The sequence below is a fragment of the Passer domesticus genome, chromosome 3, assembly GCF_036417665.1.
Source record: "Passer domesticus isolate bPasDom1 chromosome 3, bPasDom1.hap1, whole genome shotgun sequence".
NCBI classification, from domain to species: Eukaryota; Metazoa; Chordata; class Aves; order Passeriformes; family Passeridae; genus Passer; species Passer domesticus.
In genome coordinates this window covers 114,776,940-114,802,345 of record NC_087476.1, presented here as the reverse complement: position 1 = coordinate 114,802,345, position 25,406 = coordinate 114,776,940, and the positions used below count along the sequence as shown (strand labels likewise).

The window sequence follows — 25,406 nt, the reverse complement described above, 5'->3', positions numbered from 1 at the left end:
ACCCATTTTCCCCCCGCAGCACCACTTGTTTTTTTTTTTTCTTAAATATTATTTTTTCCCTGCTTTGTTTCTTTGGTATTTTTTTTCTGTTTTGTTTTGTTTCTGAGCTGTGATTTAAGAGGCAGATGACGAATTACATCCTTGCACTGAGAGGCTTTTAATCTTTAATGTACAGTTACAGTGAAAAGCTGCCTGTGTGCCTGCTCTGGGCTGTGTGCCCTAAGCCAACGAGGGTGATGGGTGGTTTTGGAGGAGGTGCCTTTAGTGGGTCATTTTTTGGGGGGTGCTTTACTGAAATGGCAGAGGAAGCTCTTGGTGAGCCTTGCTTTTGGCTGGGTGCTGGTGTGAGATGGAAGCTTCTCTCCACAATAGGTTTTGTCAGCCTCTTTTTGTGGGTGTCCCTCTCCTTGATCACCCCTGGGGGAGTCCCCAGTGTGTGTTGGAAGAGGCAACACTTGTTTGCCAAGAGCAGACAGCCCCTCCTTGGATATATTTTTCTTCTCTTTCCTTCTGCTCATTGAGTCTCTCGAACTCTTTTAAGCGTTGACTGTGTTTCCTATAATTAATACCAGTCATTAAACTGCAGTGTTGAAAGAGAAATTACCTAATTCCAAGGAAAAAAAAAAGAAAATTTATTACTAGTACGTGAGAGAAAATGAATGGGAAACTTGGAGAGATGAGCCCTGTAGAAGATAAATAGAAAGGCAAGTGGAGTATTGACTTGATCCTTTTCTAGTGCAGGGTAATTTGGCCTCTAAAGTGAGTTAGATCATAATAAATTAAATTTAGATTTCTGCACATCAGTTAAATAACTCCCAAGACAGAATTCTGGTGTGAGGAAGAGGTGATAATACATTGTGGAAATATTATAATGAAGACCTTATCTGGTAACCTGTAACCAGTGTGCTGTCCCTGGGTGAGCAAAGGGGATTTCTCCTGGTGCTTTAACTCTTATTCCCTGTCTCAGCTCAGGTGCAGGTGAGAAACAGGTGAGTCCCTGTGTGCAGGTTGGTGAGGTCTCCTGCATCCTGCTGCTTGCACAGCTGGGAGCTTTTCCTGCTTTCCTCTCCTGCTTTGAGCAGCTGTGTTTTGCAGAGGTCAGTGTGCACCTGTGTCTGAGCTAAGCATTCTGCTCCAATTTCAGTTACCCTTTTAAGGCGGCTTGGGATGCAAAGAACACCCAGAAGATTTGGGCAGGTGATGCAGATCAAAAGCAAATGACTAACCCCCAGTATCTGCCTCTGGTTGAGGAAGTGAACCCAATCCCTGGTCTTGTTTTGTGGCCAGATAGGGATTAAAATAACTGTTTAATCTCTGCCATCTAGTTACTGTAGATCTCAGGTGTGTATTTAATTACCCAATATTTAGTATCCATCCCACTGATAGCTTTCCTCAGCCCAAAAAAGAGAACCTGGGTGAATCAAGGTGGGCTGGTGTCTTTCAGGTGGAGGTTGTGCAGGAGTATTACTTAGTCACTGCAGAATGAACCAGGAATGCAAGGTATATCCAGAGCAGGATGAGAGGTAAATACTGTGGGGTAAGGCACTGGTATTTGTCCATGTGTCCATTTACTGCTGGGACCCCAGCCCTGGTAACAGCACATTAGTGGAGTTAGATGGGTGCTGGGAAAGTGCCATCCCAGACCCTGAAGGACCCTGCCATGTGCCAAACCCTGCTTCTGTTGCCTGGCCAAAGCATTGCTGTGCAGAAGCTCCAGTTTTCTTGAGGAAATCCACCAGCCCTCCCACCTGAGCCATCAGATTCTTCCACCCTTCTAGCTGATCCAAGGTATTGGGTGTAACTGACATCACAAAAACCAAAACAACACACACACACACACACCTTGCAGCCTTAAGTGCTGTGTGGCCGCTTTCGAAAGCCATGTCTCTTATTAAGTTTGATAAAACCAACTTTTATTTTTTCTTCACAGCATTAAAATTTAGGGACTGCAGCTCCGGTGGCTGTTTCAGCCGCGCCAGGCCTCCTGGGGTCATCGTGAAATTTTATAAACATCAGGCTGTCGCTGGCTCCGCGATGCAATCGCCTCACTTTTCCCTGATCTTTTACTGCCGTGCTAAATCATGTTTTGCAAGATGCCTGAGAAAAAAACCCAACATAAACAGCATTTATCACCCTGTGCACGTCGGCCCTCCCGAAAGTCCGCGGCTGTTATGTGCGTCCTCCTCGTAAAACTCCTGCAGGGACCTTACTGGTTTCATAACTTTCTCCCAGCCTTGAATAACTTTATTCCAGTCCTGAATAACTTCCTGTCAGTACGGCTGGTGACTCAGGGGTTTCTTCTGATCTTCTCACATCGGGGTAGGTGCTGGAGGAGGTCCTCAGAAGGCCATGGGGTCACAGCAGGGGAGCATGAATACAACCCTGGATCTGGAAGCCCTTGCATCCCTGGAATTTCTTGGCTCTTTGGGAGTGCTCATGTTGCCATAACCCAGGGCGATGTGGGGTATCCTGTGGCTGGAGGTGCCTGGCTTGCTCCTGTGGTGGTTCACTTGCAGGAGCCAGTGCTCCCTCCTCCCCTTCCTGCGACTACAAAAAATGCACTGCCAGATGCGAGTAAAATCAATTATGGGATAAAAATCGCCCTTTTCAAAAGCTTCATTTTGCGCTATTAGCAGGCAAAATCGGCTTTGAGATGGTGTGAACTGAGGAGGGGGGGAAAAAAGAAAAGCAGAAGAAAAGATCAATTATTGGATAAGATCACAATTTTCTTTAGGGCTGAGATGTGTGTAAATGTTTGCATCTCTCAGTGTTACAGGTAGGCTGAGATCAAAGAGGTTGTGCTGCTGTAGCGATGAGATCTTATCGGCGCTGTTTTGTGCTGGCTGCCTCAGACACTGCCAAAGGATGCTTAAACCCCCGACAGCTTCTGCTGCTCAGGGCTGCTTCAACCCTGCCAGCACCGAGCCACCAAGAAAGGTTTAAACCCCCCAAGTTTGTTGAAGCTGCTGGGTAGCCCTGAAATGCAGCTTTTCCATCTTCTGGAGTGGGGGGGACCACACAGGCATGTGCTTCCTTGCTCTTCTCCCTGCCGTAGGGCTAAAGTCCACATGTGGTGGCAAAGATGGACTGGAATTGGGCTGGGAGCATGATTGCCCCCTTCTTCCAGGGTCCTGTTGCTGGAGCTGCGGCTAGTATGTGGCTGTGGAAATGTGGGATTACTCCTTTCCTACCTGAAAGGTTATGGGGGCCATGGGTCGTGTGATGTAAAATACCTTTGGTTTTTGCCTGGAGATAAATTAAAACCCTTACAAAACGTTTGTGCTGCTTGAGAGGGGCACCCACCAGAGACCTGAATTTGGGTTCAAATGAGTAATTTAAATTCAAATTTAAATGCAAGCTCTCTTTGACATACAGTTTTAGGATGTAAGGACGAAAAATAACCCCTGAAGACCCCATGGGACTCCTCGTTAGCTGCTCTTGCAGAGCCGCAGGGCTTGCGGAGCTCCGGCGGGGCTTGGGAGGAGCTGTGCAGCGGGGTCAGGCGCGCTCCGCTCTCTCCTGTCTCTAACGGGGCTGACTTTGTGCGCGCAGGAATCGGACGCGGACTGGGACGACCTTTGGGATCAGTTTGAAGAGCGGAGGTACCTGAGTGCCCGGAGGTGGAAGGGCGGCGAGGACCCGTACCGGCTGCATGCCTTTAACCAGCGGGAGAGCGAGAGGATCCCCAGTGACCGCGCTGTCCGCGACACCCGCCATCACAGGTTCTGCCTCCCCCCGGCTCCTCCCGGTCTTCCTCACCAAACTTCATGGCATGGGGGCGTTGTCCCGTTCCCCTTCAGGGCTGTGGTTTCTGGGTGCTCTTGGGATTGGGTCTGCCTGGGTTGTATTTCTGGGATTGAGTCTTGCCCCTTTGCTTGATTTCTTGGCAGTCTTAAACCTGTTAATTGAAATTATATACATTATTCCAGGACCATAGGGGAAGAAAAGAAAGGCCTTTATTTTCCCTTCAGAAAAGTAATGGGTTTGCAAGAGCAAGTCTCACTGATGGGCAAAGCCTTTACAGATGCTGGGAACTCTAGCTCTGCAGATGCAGTGAGGTGATGCAAGGGGGATAAAATAACTGTTGAGCATTGAAATTTCTCTGCAGAGAGAAGACTGGGAAATAAGGGGTAATTGCTGAGGGAGGAGGAGAGAAGGGTAAGAACTTGTTGGGTTACTAGCTGCTTCAGCACCACTGAGGTCAGAAATATGCTTTGGTGTCCAAAGGAGCTCTTGGGAAAGGCGGAGGGGATTGCAGCAACAGTTGCCTTTTAGATGGAGCTGCACTCCCCTGTCAGTGTGAGAAGGGTGGGGTGGGAGTTTTACTGCACCCTTGCTTGCTGACCTCTCAGCTGTAGTCTCCCTCTGGTTGTCTTTCCAAACTCACTGGGGAAGGTTAGTGGGGTTAGTTGTTAGTTTGCTGGATGGGGTGATGCGAGGATGTCCCGGTGGTGAAGGAAAGGCTCCCAAGGTCCCCTCAATGCAGTTTTCCTCCTTGTCACCTGAGGACACAGCATGTGCCTGGCTTCTGCTGTCAGCCACCAGTCCACAGCCAGTGCAAGCTCTTTCCATGGAGCTGTGCCTGGCATTATCTCCCAGCTTGCTGGCAGCAGCTGTCTCTACTGCCTTGTCCTGGGAGCCCTTTAGGGGAAGTCCTGCTCTGGTGGGAGATCTGTGCTGGAGCCAGCCATAGCACCCTGCTGCCCGTGCTGCACCTTGCTCCCAGATCCGAGTGACTCCACTCTGGCACCTGAGCCAACTCTGAACTTCCCCTGTTCCAGTTCAAATGCAGCACTTAGGCTGAAATGCTGAAACAGCACCAGTTCCCCAGCCCTGTAGCAAGCCATGTGCTTATTTATTTATTTAGCTTCTTTTTGTTGTGAGGACCAGATGCTCCTTTCTCCGGAGAGGAGCTGTCAGCCCTGACGGACGCCTGTTATAGCTGAGCAGAGAGCGAGTGTGCTATTCCTGGAGAGAATTAATGCCAGGGATATTAACCATCTGCCCTATTAAAAGGGAAGATTGGCTCGCTTGCCCCTTGCCTACCCTCACTGTGCCGTGGCAGCCACCTTGTTCCTGGGCGGGCAGATGTGGCACTGAGTGCTCCTGTGAAAGAAAAGTTCTCATTAAGGAGGAAGAGAGGGCACAGCACGTGGGAGGGGCTGGGGCTAATTTAATTTGTTTCCAATTTCCTTAACCCGGTAATTGGATTCTGATTTATTGAATATGCCTGAGGAATGCTGAGGATGATGCACCATTAGCCAAGCATTAGAGTAGCCACAGAGGAAATGGAGCTGCTGGCAGATCTGGGGGAGGCAGGCACTGATGGAGAGGATGGAGGAGGGAGAAGGATCTAGGATTGGTGGTTGAGGGAGAGAGGAAAGTGCAGAGCTGAGCCCTCTCTGGAAAAATGATCCTTACTTACAGCACAGGTGTCCTGGGAGCTGCTGCAGGTGATGCTCAGGCCCTGCCATGCAGCCTGGAAGCTGGTCTTGAACTGTGCAGCAGAAATGTGTGGGAAAGCATGGATAAGCATGGCCTGCCCTCAAAGCAGGGAGAATTTGCTGGTGACTGTGCAAGAACATAAAAAGGTAATCCACCATGGGGTTGACTAGATGCCCTTCTGTGAAGGGGAGAGCAGGGCTGTGTGGACCAGGTTGTTGTGGGAGAAAGGGCTCCTGCTGCATGTCCTACTGGAAGCTGTGTTTAGAAGCTTTGTCTCAATGGAAAACTTGGATTAAGCTGCTCAGAGTAACCCAGAGAGTCAGGCCTCAATTCTACTCCAGCTGACTTTGGGGCAATTCAGGACCCCACACTAAGGTGTGCCACTGTGCCAAGAGGCTCCTGCCCAGCTTGTGTGAGGATTTAGGAAGCTTTGGAGAGGGTCTCATCCATCATTTCAGCTTGTTGCCATTCATAAGCAACTTCTCCTTCAGCCTCTCAGTGAGATGCTGTGCTCTGCTTTGTGACAAGGTTTCCAGTGTGTTGGCTCTCCATTCTTCATGGCTCTGCATGACGTGTGGCAGCACTGAGATGGACCTTCAGACCATGGCAAGGTCCAGAGAGCCACACATTGGATCCTAATCCTAGGGACTGGGATGTGGGAATGCTTCTCCTTACAATTTCTCTGTGGGGTGTTTTTCATTAGGATGGTTGCAGAAAGTGTCCTGGTGCTTTCTCTGCTAATCCAGCCAAGCATCTGGACTTGCCAGTGATAGCTTAATATACAAAATCTGGCAAGGGCTGAGCAGCAAGCTCCTTGCCAGGAGGTCATGGAGAGGGCAAATACTTTCAATGGGATGGGATGTGGCACTGACAGCCAGTTGCTTAGCAATGTTTGCTGGATTGATTTTGTTTTTAAATTGCAGCTAGTGGAATAGTTTCAGATGGAGAGGAATTGTAGTGTTCCAAGAAATCAGAGCAGGAAAAGCTGTGGTGGCTCTCTTTGTCTGCCTCTGGCTAGTGCAGGGCTATGAACTTCAGCTTGGTTTGTGGGTGATTTCAGCCAGGGAGTTGTCATGCTTTCTGTGGACTACTTTGTGTCACTTGGCCTGCGAGACCTCACAGCCAGAGAGTTGCTCCTGGTGACCTTCTTGTGTTTTGCTGCCATTGACTCCCTTCCTGGCTGCACGTTGACTAAGCCCTTGGACCACATAAAGGGCTGCCTTTCTCCAGGGAGAAGACCTCGGAGGGTCCCGTGGTGCTGCATCCCATCTTCCCCAAAAGTCAAAGTTAAAACACCCCTGCGATTGCATCAGCAGACCGGACCTGGAGCTTGGTGGTACAACCAGACTGTGCAAGCCAGCTCATGCCTCCGGAGTGGGTGGCTAGTCTCCCTCCACCATGGTAGCCACATGCACTCGGAATTACCTCATCCCCACATCCCACCTCCTACAACTCCCACCGGCAAACGGCGGGACCGAAGCGGCAGCGAATGAGTCAGTGCGAGCGCGGGGCGGGGGGAGAGGAGCTGAGCTCTCCAGTATTGCTCAGCGGCTCGGAAAGCCGACAGCGAGGACGTGTCGCCCCCAGCCAGAAGATTTTTGTCGTGATGGCTCCTGGGCTTTTTCCATCTGCGGCAGACAGCTCCTGGGGAGGCTGGTGTTCACCACGCCAGTGCTCCATATGCTGCTTGGGCTGACCTCCGCCTGCCGGCGCTCCGCTGGGTTTGATGGATGCACAGATGCTGTTGTGGCTGCCAGGCTCGGCTGGGACCCGGCACCGGCCGGAGCGGGGGTTTGTGCTGGCTGGGGGTGGCAAAGCAGAGAGGGGAAATCCAGGATAAGGAGAGGAGAGGCTGGAGGAGAGGTGAGAGCCTCCAGCAGACTTCTCCAGCTATTGCAAATCACGTCAGCCGGCTTCAGGCATCTCCCAGTGTCTGTTTTCCTCTATTTGTTTTGCTTCTCACTTCAGCAGTGCTGGTACATGTTTAGTAGTGCTGTCTCAAGAGCTGATAAAGCAGGAAGGCCAAGGATGGAGCCCTCTCAAATTCTAATATAAGACTGCATTTTTGAAATTCCCTCCTTCCCTGAGTCTCAAGTGTTTACAAGAGGCCCTACCTACCCAACTGAAGTTTAATTTTACAGCTGCTTAGGGGTGTGTTTGCGTATGTGTGTGTCTGAGATAGAGAAAGCAGCTGCTAAGATCAAATTGTGATTGAAACACGAGGCTGGCAGGGATGCTGCAGGCATGAAGATCAGGTGTTGCATTGTCTGCTGAAGCTGAGAGCATCCTGGCAGCCCAGAAGCCAGGTCCTGCCAACTTGTGCCCCCTAGAAAAGCTCTGCTGTTACGGTGTTATAGTCCTGTTCTCTTTGAGAACAATAGCGCACACTTTTAAGATTTCCTCCAGGTTTCTTCTCTTAAATCCCTGGGCTAAGCTAGCTGGAGAGTGTCCTCTGGGTAGGAAGGCTGCTTAGAACTGGTTGCTCTGCTCATATGGTCTGGTTTTGGAGGGATGGGAAGATGCAGGTGGTGCCTGTGAGGTTTCCCTAAGCAGAGAGTTGCTGTTTTGTGTTCTCAAGGTCCAGAAATGCCAGGATTTCAGCCCTCAAGCAGAAGCATCACATGCTGCAGTGCTGTTTTGACCCGTTAATTTCAGCTTGCATCCCCAGAGTGCAGAGCTTGCACATTTCCCATTGCAGTGGAGCACTGTGGTTGGGGTAGGCAAAAATACCTGGCTGTGCTGAGTTTGGGGATGACTGGAAGAACAGGTGGTCCTGAGGGTCACCTCTGCTGTACATGGACACCTGGGGCTGAGCATGGCTCTCTGCCCTTGCCTGTGTCCCTCTTGAACATGGCTGGCACATGTGGGAACACATGTTGGCATCCCTGTGCAGATGACAAGAAGGCAGCTGTGGCACGTGCAGGCTTTGGAGTGGCTCTGTTTTTGGGTGAGTTGATGATTGCTACCCAGGAGTGGCAAGCACTGAGAATATGGTGATCTTTTCTTGGGAATGAGGAGTTGAAGGGGGGAAAAGCTGGCATCATTGCCTTTGGTTTGGCATGTTCAGATGCCCCTGGACTTCTTACATGGCCTTGTCTTCTTCCAACTTCCTTTCCCACCAGAACAAAACCACTTTGAGGCTGTTCTTGAGGTAAACACTGGGTCTCAGCAGCCAGAAATGTGTTTTTTGCCCCGCATAGGAATTTAGGCATCTTACCTTTCTTGTCTGGTTTCTTGAGAGTCCCCAAAGGAGGAACTTAATGTCTGGAGACCAACATGTGTGGAAAAGCCCAGGCAGGACAGAGTGGAGCTGTCCTCAGTGGTACCTGAACATTAGACCTGCAGAAGCAGGTATGTCCCTAGCAAGTGACCAAACCCACTTTGAATTTGAGGGAGGGTTTGTAGGGACCTAGATGGACCTTGCACAGTTGAGAGCAAAACCAAACCTATAGATTTTTGAGCTCCCCTGTTATCTTTCACTTTGCTGACTCCATACAATTCTTACTTTGGCCTCTGGACTGTAGCTGGGCTAATCCACTTTCCTGTGTAATGCAGGCTAAGTCCCGAGGGATTATTATTTTTAAAATGTGCTTATTCAAGCAGTGTCTCATGAGTTGCTGCCTCGGGGTGTGCTGGGTGGTGGACCAGGGCAAGAGGTGGTGTGGGCAGGGGTGCTTGTGGTCTCTCTGAGCCTGGTGCTGCTGGGGGCAGGTCTGAGCAGAGGAGCCTTGAGTGCATGCAGATGGATGGACCCTGCCCATGAGGCTGGGTGAAGGAGGGAGCCAGGTGAGGAGGGTGGGGAGGGGGAGTGCTCACGTGCTGCCACATCCCTGGCAGTGGTGGAAGCTGGAGGAGGTGTCCTCGTGTGCCCAGGTGTCTGTGCTGCTGGCTTTGCTCTGTCCTGTACCCCCATGAGCAGTGCAGGATGCTCTGAGGGGAGAGGGGTGGCAGCACCTTGTGTGAGCTTGGGGTGGCTGGGTGTGAGAGGGTACAGGTTTTTTTCTTGCCTTTGGGGCTCATTATTAGCTGTTTCATGGCTGTCAGCAATGTCCTGAGGATTTTTTCTGTTGCTTGATGTATTATTCCAGCTGTTACTCTGTTTTCTGGGCAGAGCCAGGATATTTGTCACTTCATTGCAAAATACGATTTGTCACATTTCAGCAAAATCCTGTATGTGTGAGGGCTGTCCAGATCTTTTGCCTGCAAAGCATTTTGGGGCTGAAACAGCTGGGTAAGAGAATATCTGGGATACCCCTGCCTTTGGTCTTGGTCCCCTTATTTGTAGTGACAGCAAGAGCAGAGCACAACCCTGCAGGTGAGCAGGTACACAAATCAGTGGTAGAAAACATTTTACACAAAAGTATTTCCATTAGGAAACAGCATGATTGCTTTTTTTCCTTGGACACCAGACCCCAAGAGGTTAGCTCTCAGCACTGTGTTTTTCCATAATCTCCCTAGGCTGAGATCTCTCAGGATGAATATATGAGAACAATCCTTTAAGTAGAGTAGGGGCTGGCTTTTCCCTTTGGGATAAACTAGAATTGCCTGCATTGGTCACGGTCTTGGTTCTGCCCTTGATCAGATGGCTTTTGTGGCCTAAATTTGAAACTTTCATGCTTATGTGGAGGGCTCACCTCGCATAGTGGCATTTGCACTTGGTCTTCTGGGTGAATTTGGACTTGCAAGGGGGTTTGAGGAACCATTGTGTGATCAAAACACAGAGAGGTTGTTTTCAGGTAGCACAGAGAACAAGGAGTATTGAGATTGGCAATTCTTGGCAGCTAAGCAAGGAAAGCAAGACAGCTATTAATCAGAAACTGGCACTTCATAAAATCATAGAATAATTTGGGCTGGAAGAGACCGCAGGAGGTCTCTGATCCAGCCTCCTTCTCCAAGGTGGGTCAGCTCTGTAATCAGCCCAGGTTTGTCTCAGTGCAGGAAGCAATGAGCCCACTGAGGGATGGGCTCCTGCCCCTCAGGCTTGCCCCAGCATTTTGTAAAAGCTGATGTAATTTAAAAACCCTGGTTGCAGCACATGGAATTTGTAGTTTTTTCCCCCCAGCTGCCTGTGCTTGTGAAACAGCTTTGGAGTTGCCTGAGGTGCTGTCATCTCTTCTTTTGGTGTTCATCACTTTTGGGTGATTCACTTAGCTACCACACTTGTGTATCTTCTCTGGCTTAACATTGCAAGGCTTTGCCAACAGTGGGGTTGAGATAGGCTTGAGAAAACTTGGTCAAAGACAAAAATCCCATGGAGTCTCCCCTCCATTATGTTGCTTGCAAGTGGAAAAAAATATTCACTGGACCATTTTAGAACTGCAGAAATCCAGTATTTCGTTTTTTCCTGATTCTGCTGGAGTTGGTGTCTGGTACAGGTGTTGGAATACCTGCATTGAGATGCCTCTTTCTGATGGTTGCACCTTGGGGACTCACCAACTGCAAACTGAGCAGGACACACATAATCCTGGGAAATAGCTGGGGAGTGTCCAGGTCCCCATACTGGGAGTACCTGTGGCCACCCCAGTGTCTGTGACATTTGGTGCCCCAGGTTTTTTCTGGTGGAGGTGGGGGGCTCAGCTGACCTGATGGGTTCTGAGGCTTCTGGGGACAAAAATAGATTAATGCAGTGATCTTCTTTCAAATATCTTTCTACATACTGTCCTCTTTTGAAGCCTTCTGGGTTTGGGGGTTTTTTGAATGTGGTAGGGGAAGAAAGAGTAGATGAGAAGGGTCTGCATGAAGTGGGATTATTATGGGTTTGGGTACTGAGAGAAGTTGCATTCCCTGGGGATGGTTGTCCATGTCTGAGCTGGGATCTCTCCTTGGCCAGTGCTCCTGGCTAGACCATCATCCCAACATTCACTTGTCCTGAAGTGAGTCTGTTTTTCCCTCAGATGTGACAGGGCTTCTGCCATTGCCCGTGTTGGATCTTCCCGTGCCTTTCCAGGGAGTTGATGTGCTTCCTGAGCACCCTGGACACCCAAACCACCCTGTGTGACCTGCACACCCCAACCACCCTGTGTGACCTGCACAAACTTCTGTGGAAAGGAGAGAGACTTTCAGGCACTGAGATCCCAATCCAAACCCAGATGCCTGAGGCAGCCTGTGGCTCTGCTCTGTGCCCTCCAAGCCTAATCACTCCCTGGAGCTGGAGATGTGGGCTGGGTCACTCAGCATTGCCTCCTTGGCAGGGCACAGGGTCATTGTCACCACCAATCTAACTGCATCCCAGGAAAACGAGCTCCTGCCACCCTCTTGGTTTCAGAGGTGCTGTGTCTTCCTCACCCTGGCAGTATGGTGGTTCCCCTCAGGCTTTTGGAGCACAGCTCAGCTGATCCCAGGTTGTGAATCATACCCTGGGTGTTGGGCTCTGGATGTTGGCTGTCAGCAAGGGGCAGGAGCTGAGGTGGAGTGAGATGCTGCAGTTCTGTATCTTGAGGAACTGCCTAGAGAAAAGGCAGGCTGAGGAGCTTTCATTAAAAATGGTTCCAGGAAGGAATGCTGGGGCTGGGGGAGGCTGGTGTTTCTCCAGGAGCAGGGTTGATTGTGGTTTGGTTGTGTCTGCTGTAGGGAGGTGGCAGATGTGACAGTGCTTACTCTGCAGTGGTGGATTTCCAGTGCTATTCGTCCCCTGTTCTTTTTTGTGCATGAGAAGGATGAGGGTAACTTGAGAAGCAGCTGAGGAGTGAGCTGGGCTCTCTGAGGAGAAGATGGAAATGTATAGGTGGGTGTTTGGGATGCAGGAGCATGTGCCAGTTAAGTGGTTGTGTTACTCATTTTTTTTCTGGAGGGCAGAGCTACTTCCATCTGAATGGGCTGTGCAAGGAGTGTGAGTTATGGCACTTGTCTGCACAGTGAGCAGAAGCTATTCCTGAGCTGTATTCTTGGCTAAAAGATGTCTGCAGGCCAAAGGGGATTGGCAGGGTGGGTGCTGGGGGAGTCTGCAGGGACTCAGTGTCTTGGAGCCTGGCTGCAGGCAGTGGGCATGACTGGACTGTTCCAGCAAATGTCCTGGTATAATACTAAATTTCTTACTGCTGAGTTTTGTTTATCCAAGTTGTCCTTCCTCCCAGCCCCTCAGTGCCTTGCTGGGTGGGAAGAGCATCTGCACAGGACAGGCATCCTCCCAAAGAGAATCTGAGGGGCTCACAGGGGAGCATGCGCAGCTTCCATCTCAGCTGTTCCTTCCCTGAAGAATGCCTTTGTTTTGTGTTCCTTGCCCAAAATTGCAGTTTCAGAGAGGGAAAAAAACTGAGAGCTTCCCTCTCCCCTCCCTCCCCCCCACAAAGTGATGTATTTCTTTCCCCTAATTCATTTTGGCTTTGCTTCCTTATGAGGCAGTTTTGATTTCGTTTTGGAAATTCCCCACTCACTCGTCCACTGCATTTTGCCAAGAAAAATGCATGCACAAAACAGTTCTGGGTCGATTTGAAATGACCCTTCCCTCATCCTTTTTCAGTCCCTCCATCTTCCCTGCTTGCATCCCAGCCCTGTGGAGAGATGTTGTGCACTGTTCTGAGGACTTCTGTGCAGGCACTGGGGGAACCTCCTTCTGTGCAGTCCCTGTGGGAATTTGCTTCAGAAGTTGGTTCCCCCTTGAGAACAGGTTTGGTTTTGGGATGGAAGAATTAGGAGAGCCCATGGGATTTCCCTTTTGTTGTGCAGACTGAGATGCTGGAGCACTAAGGGAAGAGAGTGCCTGGGGAGAAGGGATTGGGGCTGGTGCTCCAGTGTCAGTGCTCTTGGCTGGGTCACAGTGACTTGGTTTTTTTAAAGCATCCTTGCACCAGAGGGCATGGAATGGACCAGAAGAATGTGTACAGCCTTTGAAGAGAGGGGTTTGCCTCTGTTAATATCCTGTGGCAGGTTGGTTTGTGTTGAGGAGTAGCTGCTGGTGAGATGCACTGTTAGCCCAGAGTTGAGCAGCTCTCTATCCATCAATACCACGTGTGTCTCTCCAGTCTCTTGCTCAGTCCCTTGGGAAATGGCAGAGCTACTACTGCCAGGGCTAATTATTCCTCAAGACAGAAGACATTTGATAAAATATTAACCTTTCTCAAAAAGAGAGCCCCAGTTAATTAGCTCCACTTTTGTGACACATTCACCCAGAGATAAAAGCCTGTTCCCCAGATATCTGTCTGTGGAGCAATGATCTTTCTGCGTGTCCCTGTCACGATGGGGGACACAGAGGAGTGGAGGAGTGAGAGCTGGGAATTTAATAAAAGACACTGACCTGCCAGTCACTGCACCCTGAGGACAAACTGCTCCATTTCAAGGTGAGCAATGCCTGGGTACAGGCACTGCTGCTTTTGTTCAAGAGCCTGGAGCTGGAAACAGAGACAGAGTGGGTGGTGGGATCCACCTCGCTGCCTACACCTGGGCTGTGTCTGTGTTGTCAGTGCCACATCTCTGGAGCTTGAATTTGGGAGCTATGTGGGTAGGTAGGGCTCAGTAGAGCTGAGTGAATAACAGTGTTTCAGTTCTTTGGTTATTTAAGAGAAAGAAAAGCCAGGAGATGGCAATTTCAGGATAAACCAAAAGCAAAGCTGTTGGTGAATCTAAAAGTAAAAAGGCAGGAAAACTTAAAGCCAAAGAGATCTGTTTTTCTCATCCTGAAAAGGGAAAAATTTCATTTAGATCTCAAATGTTTTTGACACTTTAGTCATCTAAAAATGACAAGCTGTATTTAAAAGCAAGTGATTTTGAGTATCAGATGAAAAGTACACATGGGGCTCCTGAGGAACAAACGATGTGCTGGAGTGGAAGTGATGCTGCAGCGTGCGTTGGCGGGTGCAGGAACCACTGGTGGGAGGCAATCGCTGCACCAGGAGAGGCTTCTTCCCCTGCAGGGAGGGGTGGGGGTCTCTGACAGACCAGGACTGACTGCAGACCCAGCCGTGGCCCTCGGGGTGGCTGTGCCAACATCAGTCAGTCCTTCCTGCCTCCTTCCCTGCGACGGCCTGAAAGGATCCTGGGGTTTTTATGGGGAAGAGAAATCCTTGCCTGTCTCAGTGGCCTTCAGAGGGTACACCTACCTGAACCACACCAGGGCCCCGAGATGATTTCGTGGTGGCCATTCCTTCATCACCAAGTGCTTCAGCATTCCCAGGGTGCCATTGATCACCCTCTGCTAGAGCCATCCTCTGCTTTGACTGCTGTAACATATTGACCACTTGTCTTATAGTTATTACGTGCCATCGATTACTTTGATAACTTGCTCCAAGTAATTCTGACAGAATGAAGTTGTTTGTTTAACTCTCATGCTTCATGCTTGTCTTGCTATTTCTATTGACCTAATATGTTTATGTAGGCTGAAATCAAAGTCAGGTATTAGTAAATAATGGAACTAATTCTCCGAGACTCGCTCCTGTTGATAATTAAGGCCATGAGACAGTTTCTTCCATCAAGCTCTTGTTTGTTTTTTTTCTTCTAGCCAGCACCTTAAATTCCTACTCCATCAGCTGCAGCAAAAGGGCATTTTGTTTCGGGGCCATTTGGGTGGATTTCTGCAGTGAGCACTGCAGATCCCTACATGTTGGAAGTGTTTTTGAGCTGTCACAGCGTGGAGCTGGGTTTGTGCTTCCCCAGCTGTGACTACGGAGGTGTTGTGAGGATGGGGACTTTCTCTGCTTTGATTTGCCACGTGATGCCAGGAAGCTCTCTGGTCAGAAGGCATCCTCCCTAAGGAATCTTTACATCCAGGGTTCTATCTGTCTGAAATGTAATTTCAGGTTTTCCTGGCTTCTAAAGATCTTTAATAATGGATTGGTGGTTTTCCATGAAGGTGCAAGGTACCAGATTTTGCTTTTACTTCCACCAAGTGGAAAGCTTTGCCGTCAGCTCTGGTATTCCAGTGAAACTGGCATCAGTTTAAAATGCTACTGAATTGTACTGGTTTTGCTTTCTTCTTTTCACTTTTGTTGGCTCCATTTTTCTTTATGCCTCAGTTCTGAGGAAGGAAGGCTGGAGGGAGTCAAGAAGCAAGACAGACCCTGAGTCTGTGTGGAGGGCCCTAGAAGTCTGAATTATTCATGACCTGCCTTGAAAATCAAGACACACAATCTGGTTTAACTTGTTTTTAAAGGCAGCCATGCTATTCTTTCCTTCCTTCTTAGTAAATTCTCTTTTTTTTCCCCCCCTCTCCTTTTCTGAAGACAAAAATCCAGCAAATTTTTAATGAATTATAAATGCATCTTCTCATCAGTTTTGAGGTTCACAGGCAGCAGCACGTCATGTGCACAGAAGGTTATTTTTGCCTTCTTGCATTTCCCCTTTTCTTCAAATTTAGTCGTTTGATTAATTTTTTAGATATCTATCTTGCAGGGAGAAGAAAGAAAGAGACTGAAAGAGGCAGTGAGTTAGAGGAAATATTAATTGCATGCTAGCCACATCCAGCAGTGCTTCAGGTTCCAGAAGTTGTGTAGAAAAATGTCCTTCTTGGTCAACCCAAGGAGACTGATCTCAGGTCAGCCAGTGGTTAAGTTGCACCAATTTGCAGGACTCTACTCTTTTGTGTATTTTCTAATATTTTGTGGGGAAGGTGCAGACTTGAACAGGTTCCTTTGGACGTCTAATCTACAGACAGAGCTGATTCACAGCCCCAGCAGATTTTTCCTGAGGGCCTTCTTTACAATTTTATCAAATTTCATCTAGTTCAAGCCTGCTGAATAATTCTTTGTTAGCTCTGGTGCTAACCACCAGTGAGTATTTGCTGCAGATGTGACTTTTTACCCTTGCTGAAGCCCTTGTACACCCTGAAGTCACCTGCTCAACCAGGGGATTCCTCTCTTTGGATCACCACTGTTTCTCCCAGCCCCACAGTGTCTGTTGCATGGGATTTTTCAGCCCCTTTTTGGGAATGCAAACCTGAAGCACATGCCAGTCCAACACAGAGAAACCCTACTGACCTTTCTCAAGGGTATTTTTTCACTTTGGCGAGCCAAACTTGAGCTGGCATTCCCTGCAATCCTGTGGCACTGCCAGCTGACATCTGACTCCGCGTCCTTTCTTCTTTCCTTCTGGCACGGCTGCTCTCCGGGCTGCTGAGCCTTCCAGCTGTGTTTTCAGCCTCCCTTTGCTCTGGTGTTTCAGTTGCACCAACCTGGGCACAAGAGGGTCTGGAGCTGGTGGTAATTCCTGCCACCACTGCTTTTCCTGTTGTGAAGTGAAAGTCACACGGTGCCCTGGGCCACCACGTCCACACTCAGATTGTGCTGTGGCCTGGTGGAGCTTAGAGGCAACACCAGAGGGAATCTCAGAGTTTTTCTCAGTAGGTCTTTGTGCCAAAGTCAACCCCACGTTCAGGATGTGCCAGCAGTTGTCCCACTGCTCACAGTTGTGCCCTGGAGAGGCCCTGGGTGCCATGATGGTGCTGGAGATCCAAAGACCACAGCCAGCCCTCTGTTTGGCAGCTTCTTCCTGACTGAGGAGGGGCAAAGCATACCCAGAGAAGGAGCAGGAGATGCTGGCATAACTTGGGAATGCAAAGAAGCATGAATGAAAAAATACTTTGAGGCAGCATGCAGGAGGGGTGGCTTGGGGAGAGCCAAGAAGCAAGGGTATTGATGGGAGGAGAATGCCGTGAAGATTACTTGACCCCTCTATGTGCTCTGGTCAAGCAAATTTTGGATTGTTGTGTCCCCTTTATACTCTTGTATGAGACTGATGCGTTGACAGTGGTGTGAGCAGCATTTCTTGGATTTTCCATCTCTGGAGGTCATCAAGTAATAATTTTTTGAAAGGTACTCTGCAGTTAGGCACAAGTCACTGGACTTAATGCATGGATAACTGCAAAATGCAGAAATAACTGGGAGAAATGCCAGAGGCTGTGTTGCCCAGAGGTCAGGGGAGGTGGTGCACAGTCCTGTCCAGCAGTAAGCTCTATGAACTTCCTAGATTCCATATGAGTTGGCAGATACATTGTTTTATAGCTCTATATCAAACCATATCCAGGGTTCCAGTTTTTAGAGTATTTTCATGGAAGTCTCCTAGGTTAGTTATTGGGAAGAAATTCATTACTGTGAAGGCGATGAGGCACTGGAATAGGTTGCCAAGAGAAGCTGTGGAATGTCACATCTCTGGAGGTGTTCAAGTATTGCATGGGATTTAGAGGAATGTGTTCTAGTGCAAGGTGTCCCTTCCCAAGGCAGGGAGTTGGAACTATATGATCTCTAAGGTCCCTTCCAACCCATCATAAAAATATTCTATGTTTTTATGATTTATGAATTTTGTTTCAGCTCAAAGACAGGGCTTAGGCACAATAGTTTTCCACTGTTGTGTATGCCACCCTGAGAGGTTGTCCTGAGAGGTATGACCCAGGTGCCTGCATGTCCTGCCATCCATCCCTACAGGTGTGCAGAGCCTGTTTAGCAATGTTTGCTGTTGGCCAGGACAGCTGGGGTTCTAATCTTCTCCTTTCCACTGACAGCTCTTTCTGTGCCTGTGGTGGGTAGTGCCTTCCTTTCTCCCTAGGGCCATAATTTAAATTTTCCTCCATGGGAGTAATTTTTCACACCTTGGGGATTGTCATCTGAAATCAGCATGGTTTGTCCATCAGGGCTGGTGTGAACCCATCCTGTTGGTGATGGCAGGTCCCTGTCCTCTGGGCTGGTGTGAGAGCCCTGTGGCTGCAGAGTGCAGACAAACCCAAACACCCTTATTTTGGATGCGTGGTGACGAGACTGTGTTCTCCCATGTGTTTCCAAGGAGAAGAGAGGAGCCAGCAGGGAGGTGAAAGATGGTGTAGCTCTGCCTGATGCAGCTGCTGTTTGAAATAAATATGCAGAGAGTGCTTTGGAAGTGGTGAGTGTGCTGAGGGAGAGTTTGGACTTCATGGAAAAGGTTAAAAATGCAGAGCAGAGCTGTTGGCAAGTGATGGCTGTTGAGGCAGAGCAGAGGAATGAGCAGAAACCTGTCAGGGGGAATCTAGGGGAGTGGGATGAGGATGATCATTTGTTGAGGGAATTTAATGAGGCACAGGAGAGGGTAAATGTAAGAGGTGGGTTTTGAGAGACAGCACAGCGCTGTGAACATATGATGTTGGATGAGCCTGGGGGCAGCAGAAGAGGCTGTGGAACAGGGTCTGATGCCTAAAGAGGCTGATGTGGAGCAGAGGCTAGACAGAGTTAAAGGAATAAAGTAGGTATTTATTAAAAGGCCATTAAAGGGCAGTACCAGAGCCCAGCCATGGCTCTACCCAAGATGGATGCAAGATGGATGACTGGTCACACATTTTCACACTTTATAAGTTTTGGTCCATTTACATATTGGGGTCAATTGTCCAATTACAGCTTCAGGTTATGAAGTCACATCCTCCTGGATTGCTCTCCTCAATTTGCTGTGGTTTATACTTCTTTAGCCTAAAGGTGCAATGGTGTCCTTGGTTCTCAGGCTGGAAAAGGATTGTTTTGTCTAACTAAACTGTGAAGAGAGCTTGCTAACACTTTATATGAAGTTCAGAGTCACACACTAAGACAGTAGAGAATCTAAAAAATATGAAAGTTAAAACTACTGGCATCAGGTCTATCTCTGTTCACACTGTTCATCTTCAGCATTGTGCTATGCAGCTGTGGTGGCAAGGTGGGCTTTGGTTTGGTGAGGGGCACTGAGAGTGAAGTTTGCCATTTTTAAATGTAAGATGGTTCAGATTCCTTGGGAATATGCTGCCCTGTCAGGAGGACCTCTAAGGATGCAGGGACAGCTGTGTGAAGAAGCTCAGGAAAAATACCTTGAGAAAGGGACTTTGGGGGCAATGCTGGAGTGTCCAAACTTTGGGACTTTGCAGGAGAGCTTTCAATTCCTGCAGTGAGTGCAGGGCTCTGGCTGTTCTGTTCCATGTCCCCACAGGCACTGCATAATATATTCCTGAGCAGTTAACAGCACATTGAGAATGTGGAGAGGAGGTGTGCTGCTCTGTCCAACCTGGAGGAAGTATAACAGGCCACCAGTCCAGGCTGGGATTTTCCAAGGCTGACTCCTAAAGTGTTTGTAGCCAGACTACCCCTTTCAGAACTTCCTGATTGTGAAATTATTTCTATTTTGAATGGGAAAAAAACTTCAATCAAAAAGTGACTCTTCCCGTCAAATGAAGTTTGAGTTCTTGCATGAAGAAATAAGAATTGTTCTCCATCTGGATGCTCTCCCTGGGGTTTTTAGGGCAGACCAGCCTTGCTTCTGTCTTCTTTCACCCCACCCTGATGCTGGGAACCTGCAGAGCAGCATGGCAGCATTCCTGCTTGCACTTGCTGTGCTAGGATTGCTCTCCAGTCCTGCTGCAAGGTTTCAAAGCATCAAACTTTAAATAATTTTAGCCAGTGAGTTTCAACACACTGCAAGTACAGGCAGTGCAGTTATTACTTTTTTTTTTTTCCTTTTGTTCTTTCCCTTTTTTTTAGCAATCTAAAAAAAACCTCAAACTTTCATTGGTTTCCTGAAAATGTTGTGGGTGTTGGTTTTGGTTTTGGTTTGTTTTTTTGTTGGCAATTGGGTGACCTATGAAATACCATCAGCAGCACAAAACATTTATCCAGTGACAGCCTGAGGTAGCACAGGCAGGTTTTAGTGGGTTTATTTTCATTATTACAGCAATTTTAGGGCTGCATGCTGCAATTTTCACTTGCAGTGAGGTATTAAATTGAAATTACCCCAGATGTAATTGTCACACAAAATAATTCTGGACATGCTGGATTTAATGCTTTTCCAAGCTGTGGTTTTTATTACCCAAGTAAGTGCCAAAAAAAGACACTTGTAGTCAACAACTTAAACTGAAATCTGCCTTCTGGGGACCCAGGATGTTTAGCTGCAGTTACACTGGGACACTGGGGGAGGAAGGGGGGAGAAAGAAAGGGACTAAGTGGAGAAAACTTTGGAAGAGCTCCTGAAAGAAGAACCCAGGGGTAAAATCGTGGGCAAGGAGAGAGTCAGAGCCATAAAACATCCAGGAGGAGGAGCCCTGGGAGGAAGACAGAGCAGCTCTGCCTCACCCTTTGCAGGCAGTTTTTGGAGAGGCAAGTCCCAGCTGTGGTGTAGTGCTGGTCACAGAGGCGAAGCGAGGCTGGAGCATCATTCCTGCCCTCGGGATATGACAAACCTCACTAGACAGAAGCCAGAGGTGAGTTGCAGCTCTGGAGGTGCCCATGTGTGCCATTCCAGCTTCTCCCACACACACATTGCCTGGTTGGGCTGGTCTGGTGCGTCGATATCTGGAATTTTAGAAGCAGGTTGTTGCTCAGGAGGAGCCTGAGCCAGCCTGCATCACTGCCACCCGTGGGAGGCACAGACACACCCAGCTCCTGCTTTCTTTACCAGCTCCTGGGCTGGTGTAATAGCATAAGTAAAGTATTGATGACTTTGTATTTTCCACTCCCGCTCGTTCTCTGCCAGAAATAGCTTCCCTTGTTGGCTCCACAGAGCCCTGCTGGGAGTGGGTGGAAGGACACGCATCTGGGAGCCGTGTATAAATAGCACAGGGAGAGCAGCTGCCATCGTCTGTCCCTGCAGCTCCGCAGAGCAGGCGGGAGCTGAGCCTGAGCGTGGCAAAGCTGAGCAGCACTCGGGGTGGCTCGGCTGGAGCGGGATCCTGGCTGATGCAAGTGACCCAGAGAAGCAGCTCAGGGCACGACCCAGTGCTGTTTCATAATTCAGAAACCCTCTGTTTTCAGCATCCCTGAGAAGCAGTTTTGATGGATGAGGGTGTTGTCGCACGGGGCAGTGTTGCTGAACTTTCTCCTGCATATGGAATAGCTGTGCGACTCCGGCGTCCTTTGGGGATGGACCCAGAATTAGAATTGGCTCCAAGGTGAATTTCTGGTGTGGATGACTGTGCTGAAAGAACAGGGGAGTAATGAGAAACCTGCTTCTGGTCAAGTTCAAGCAGGATTTGGAGAGGGTTTTGAGTGAAGCAATGAGAGAAAGCAGCAACTAATTTAGCGTGAGCTTGCAAATATTGTCCCACCCAAGATACCATTTTTTCCTTATCTTCGTAATTTTTTCTCCTGTTGTGCACACTTGTTCACTTTATAAATAATCAGAAATACAACTTCAAAATTAAAACATGGAAAACCTCGTTAAAAATAGTATCTGGAGCATTTTGGCATTTGAGAAGTGCAACGTGCTGTTCTGAATAGCATAAACCAGCAATATCTGGCTGCTCTTACATGCTTTCTCCTCTCCGTATCCAATTTAATTTTTCCATCTGTTTTTACTTCACCTTGCAGGTACTGTGGTCCAGAACTTTTGTGGGAGCAAGCTGTTGGTTTGTTGGAAGAGTGGCTGCTCAGTGCTCTTTCCTGCCACGTTTGAGGATGGTAGTGGTAGCACCTGGGCAGTGACAAAAGAGCAGACAAGTGACATGTGGATGGCAAGGGACAGGATGGCTGTGATGGAGAGCTACTCTTGTGTCATCTTAAGACCGTCCTGAGGGACTGATAGGGTACTGGAAAGGGCAGCATGGATGTAAGGGGTATCTGGATTTTCTGAGCTGGGAATATATTGGTGTCGGTCTATAAAAGCCACAAATTTAATCAGCTAAAGGTCAAAGTAATTACAGAGTCTGTGACATTTCCTCCTGGGAAAGAGGCAGCAGGGGCTGTGGTTGCAGCTGTGGGGTTTCACCTTCTGAAGGCTGGCTTGGAAAGTTTGAAATCCCAATCTTCCCTGTAGTTCTGGTTATGCAATTAAGGCAGAATTAATAAGGAAACAATCAATTTAGAAACAGGGCTTGGCTTACCTTGCAGCTGGCTGGTGGGAATTGCTTCCTCAGGAGGCTGAGAGTGAGGTGGATGGGAGATGGAACTGCAGGGATGCTCTTGCCTCTGGTGGTGCCATGAGCCAGGGGGATGAGAGAAGCCCTGGTGGGTAGGTGAGAAGCATTGGTTGGAGGAAAGGGCTACCAGCTGTGTGCCTCCCTTCTCATCCCTTCCCATTAATGACAGTTAAGTTCTTTGCTGCTTTAATCCTCAGTGGCTTATTTGGCACTTTCTGGACTCCTCTAGAGATGATTCACACAGAAAAAGTCTTATTTATTTCTTTGTAATAGTGGCTGGAGACCATTTACTGTTGGACTGTGCTGCCTGTGTTGATGAAGTGAGCTCTGACTTTTTGAATTCCAGCACCTGAGCAGCCTTTTCTGCTCTCTCCCTCCCCAGGTGTACAACTTTGCACTACAGCCAGGACCTCCCGCCCACCAGCGTGGTCATCACCTTCCACAACGAGGCCAGGTCCACCCTGCTCAGGACAATTCGGAGGTAAGAGCTCCTGGGCATCTCTTAAAAGAGGGTCAGTGGTCATCAGAAATAAAGGCAGAATCTGTTTGCACTCACCACAGCAACAGGACCAGACCTGCCAGCTGTGGTCTCAAGTGGTGGCTGAGAGAAATGAGCCTGAAAGTTGCTCTCTGAGAAGTAGGTTTTACAGGGAGATGGTCAGGAAAGTGAGGAGCCGTGCTCCCTTTGCAGGGCCTGGCATGGGGAACTCTTGAGGGATCATCAGCAGATTAGACAGAGTCTGGGCTAAGAGCTTTTGTGTCCGGCTGGGTATGAGTGCTCAGCTGTATTTTGGCCCAGCTCTCTAGGGACAGCTATCATTCTACAGATATCTGCTCCAGTGCTGCTCTGTGAGCTCCTCCATTGCCCCATCCAGTGCCAGAAAGGCTTGCTAATTGAGAAGCCCTAATGACACACATGCAGACCAGATTTTCAGGGATGGTTTCTGTGCTCCTGCAGCGACACGGTGGAGCACTCTGGGCACGTGGCCATTCCTTCATTTGCCAGTTTGCTCTTGGCTGTGTTTTGCTGTCGTGGATAGACTGAAGGCTTCATTTTCACTGCAGGCTTTTGAAATCTGTGTTTAATCCCAATGTGTGTCTTGAATCTGCAGGTTCTCTTGTGGGAAGGCTGTGTCCAGGTCTGGGCTGGTGGGTTGCTCTGTAGCAAGCCTGGGTGCGCTGTGCTCTGTGCCAGTAGTGCTTTGCAGCTGCATCTCATGTGCACTTAGTGAAGGTCTGTGCCCCACTGCAGGTCTTGGCTTTTAAACCCTGGCATCCCCAGGGACCCCTTGCCATTGCTGGGGCTGGTCAGACTGGGATTGATGGTGAGGGGGAGGCTTCAGCTGTGCCCTGTTCACTGTCATGTCTGTGCTGAGCTTTTCTCTCAGCATCCTTCTTCAGGTGAGCGTATCCAGGGCCACAAGTGAGTTTGACAGTCCTGAAATTGAATTCCTGCTCTGCTTTATGGTTTCATGCCCAATCCTGTCTCCCTGCGTCACACTCAGTAATCTGTCACTGCTTTCTTTCTCTGGCGTGTGTGGATTTTGGGTGACACTGATGCTTGGTGCTGTGTACCACCTCCTCAATCCTGGACCTTCCCTTTCATCTTTACAGATGCAAACTTGCATAAGTTTGCCATTCTCCAGAACCAGTTGTATTTGTAACAGAGGTGGCAAGTGCAGTCCTCTAGCCCCTGAGATATAGGGGGCTTTATAGCATGTGAAGTGCAGGGATTGATTTTAACCTCTTTTCTCCCTATAACTCAGCACCTGAATGTCCTGCCAGGTGTGATCATGAGTGATGTTGTCACATGAGAAATGTTAGACCCATGGTACAGCTCTTAGGCCTGAATCTCCCATATCTGACTTCATTAGAGAACTGTTCATTGCAGTGACAGCAAGGTTGGAAGTACAGGTACATTGAATTTTTACTTCTTCCTCGAGGTGACTGTCCTTTGAAGTTTCTTATTTCCAGCATAGAAAGACTTTCTTCCTTATTCCTCTTTTTTCAATTTGCTTGACTTGATCAATTGGCTTTGCTGCCTTCCTTACCTGGTCATGTGTGACTTTCACCACAGCTTTGCCCCTTTGCACTGCTCCTTCTCTCTTATGGGCCCTGGCAATTCCAGTGCTCATGTTTAATCTGTGGGGAGGGTTTCCCCAGCTCTGGGACCCCTTCTGAGCCCTCTTTCTTGTGGGTTCATCCCCCTACAGTTCCAGAGCCCCAATGAGCTGCACCCCAGGGCAAGCCCAGGCAGGGAGGAACTGAGATGACAGCTTTGGGTCCCCATGTCCTCTGCCTGTCTCTGGGCTGGGATTCTGAACTCTCCTGGGTTGATACTCTTTTTTCTGGTCCCCATGGCTTGGAGGTGGCCTTTTGGCATCAGGGTTCACCGATTTCCTCCTGGATGCTTGCTTTGATGCAGCCAAGCCTGGGGATACTAATCCTTGGTGGCAAGCTGGTGATGTGGCTCCTGCTCTGTTCTCTCTAGATGTGGCTGAGCACATAGTGCCACCTCCCTGCCTCTTTTTGGACCCAGCTGAGGGCTCATCTGCCTCTTCAGCCTCTGTGGGTTAATCTGCTGTGCCTTCTGACTGCTTGGGGCTTTTTCTCTCTTGCTCGCCAAACACTCAGTTTAATTAGATCTTCCAGATTACTCCATCCCACAGTGGCTGTAACAACATGGATCATTTTCCTTGGCCATTCAAAACAAACTCTGTCCTCCTGACAGTGCTTTGTGCTATTTGGGGCAGTTTGGCCAACTGCTTTTAGCATCATGGTGGGTAAATTTGGCACCTCTTCTACCCTATTCTGCCTAGTACATGTCTACAGTGGTATAATCCAGGAGACAGATGGACAGGCTGAGGAACAGAGAGGTGATTTTCCTGTGGCTGGTGGAAGATTCTGAGTTGCAGACCTGGTTTCCTGAGTTCCAGTATGTTGGATTTTCCAGCCTCATTGCAGAATCAATGTTCTCATGTTAATTGCGATTCTCAATGTTAATTGCCCTGTCAGGAGCAAGAAATAGGACAAAGGGACATTTCTTGGCTTGTCCAAAGCCATGGGTGATGGGGCACTGTCCCTGCAAAAGGACCACAGAGTAGCAGAGGTAAGTGCTGCTGAAGGCAGCAGGGAGGGAATGCCTCTTGCAGAAGTGACCACGTACCTGCTGAGCAGAGGGAATTTTGCTATTCCTGCA

The 25,406-nt window shown here is 48.9% G+C and overlaps 2 protein-coding genes across 9 annotated transcripts in view; both read left to right on the top strand.

Annotated features, from left to right (window-relative positions):
• CAPN14 (calpain 14) overlaps positions 1 to 1,523 on the top strand; it is a 77,541-nt gene extending 76,018 nt beyond the window's left edge. For 6 of the 7 annotated variants that reach the window (XR_010359528.1, XR_010359527.1, XR_010359525.1 and 3 more), the window contains one exon: positions 1,145 to 1,501. The gene's annotated coding sequence lies outside the window, so the exon portion shown is untranslated. Of the gene's footprint in view, positions 1 to 1,144 lie in introns of all 7 variants that reach the window. The other variant, XR_010359524.1, reaches the window with a different exon arrangement.
• GALNT14 (polypeptide N-acetylgalactosaminyltransferase 14) overlaps positions 1 to 25,406 on the top strand; it is a 94,560-nt gene that overhangs the window by 31,598 nt on the left and 37,556 nt on the right. For both annotated transcript variants that reach the window (XM_064415323.1, XM_064415322.1), the window contains 2 exons: positions 3,553 to 3,722; positions 22,590 to 22,688. In XM_064415323.1, the coding sequence (XP_064271393.1) occupies positions 3,553 to 3,722; positions 22,590 to 22,688 (269 nt within the window). The remainder of the gene's footprint in view (positions 1 to 3,552; positions 3,723 to 22,589; positions 22,689 to 25,406) is intronic.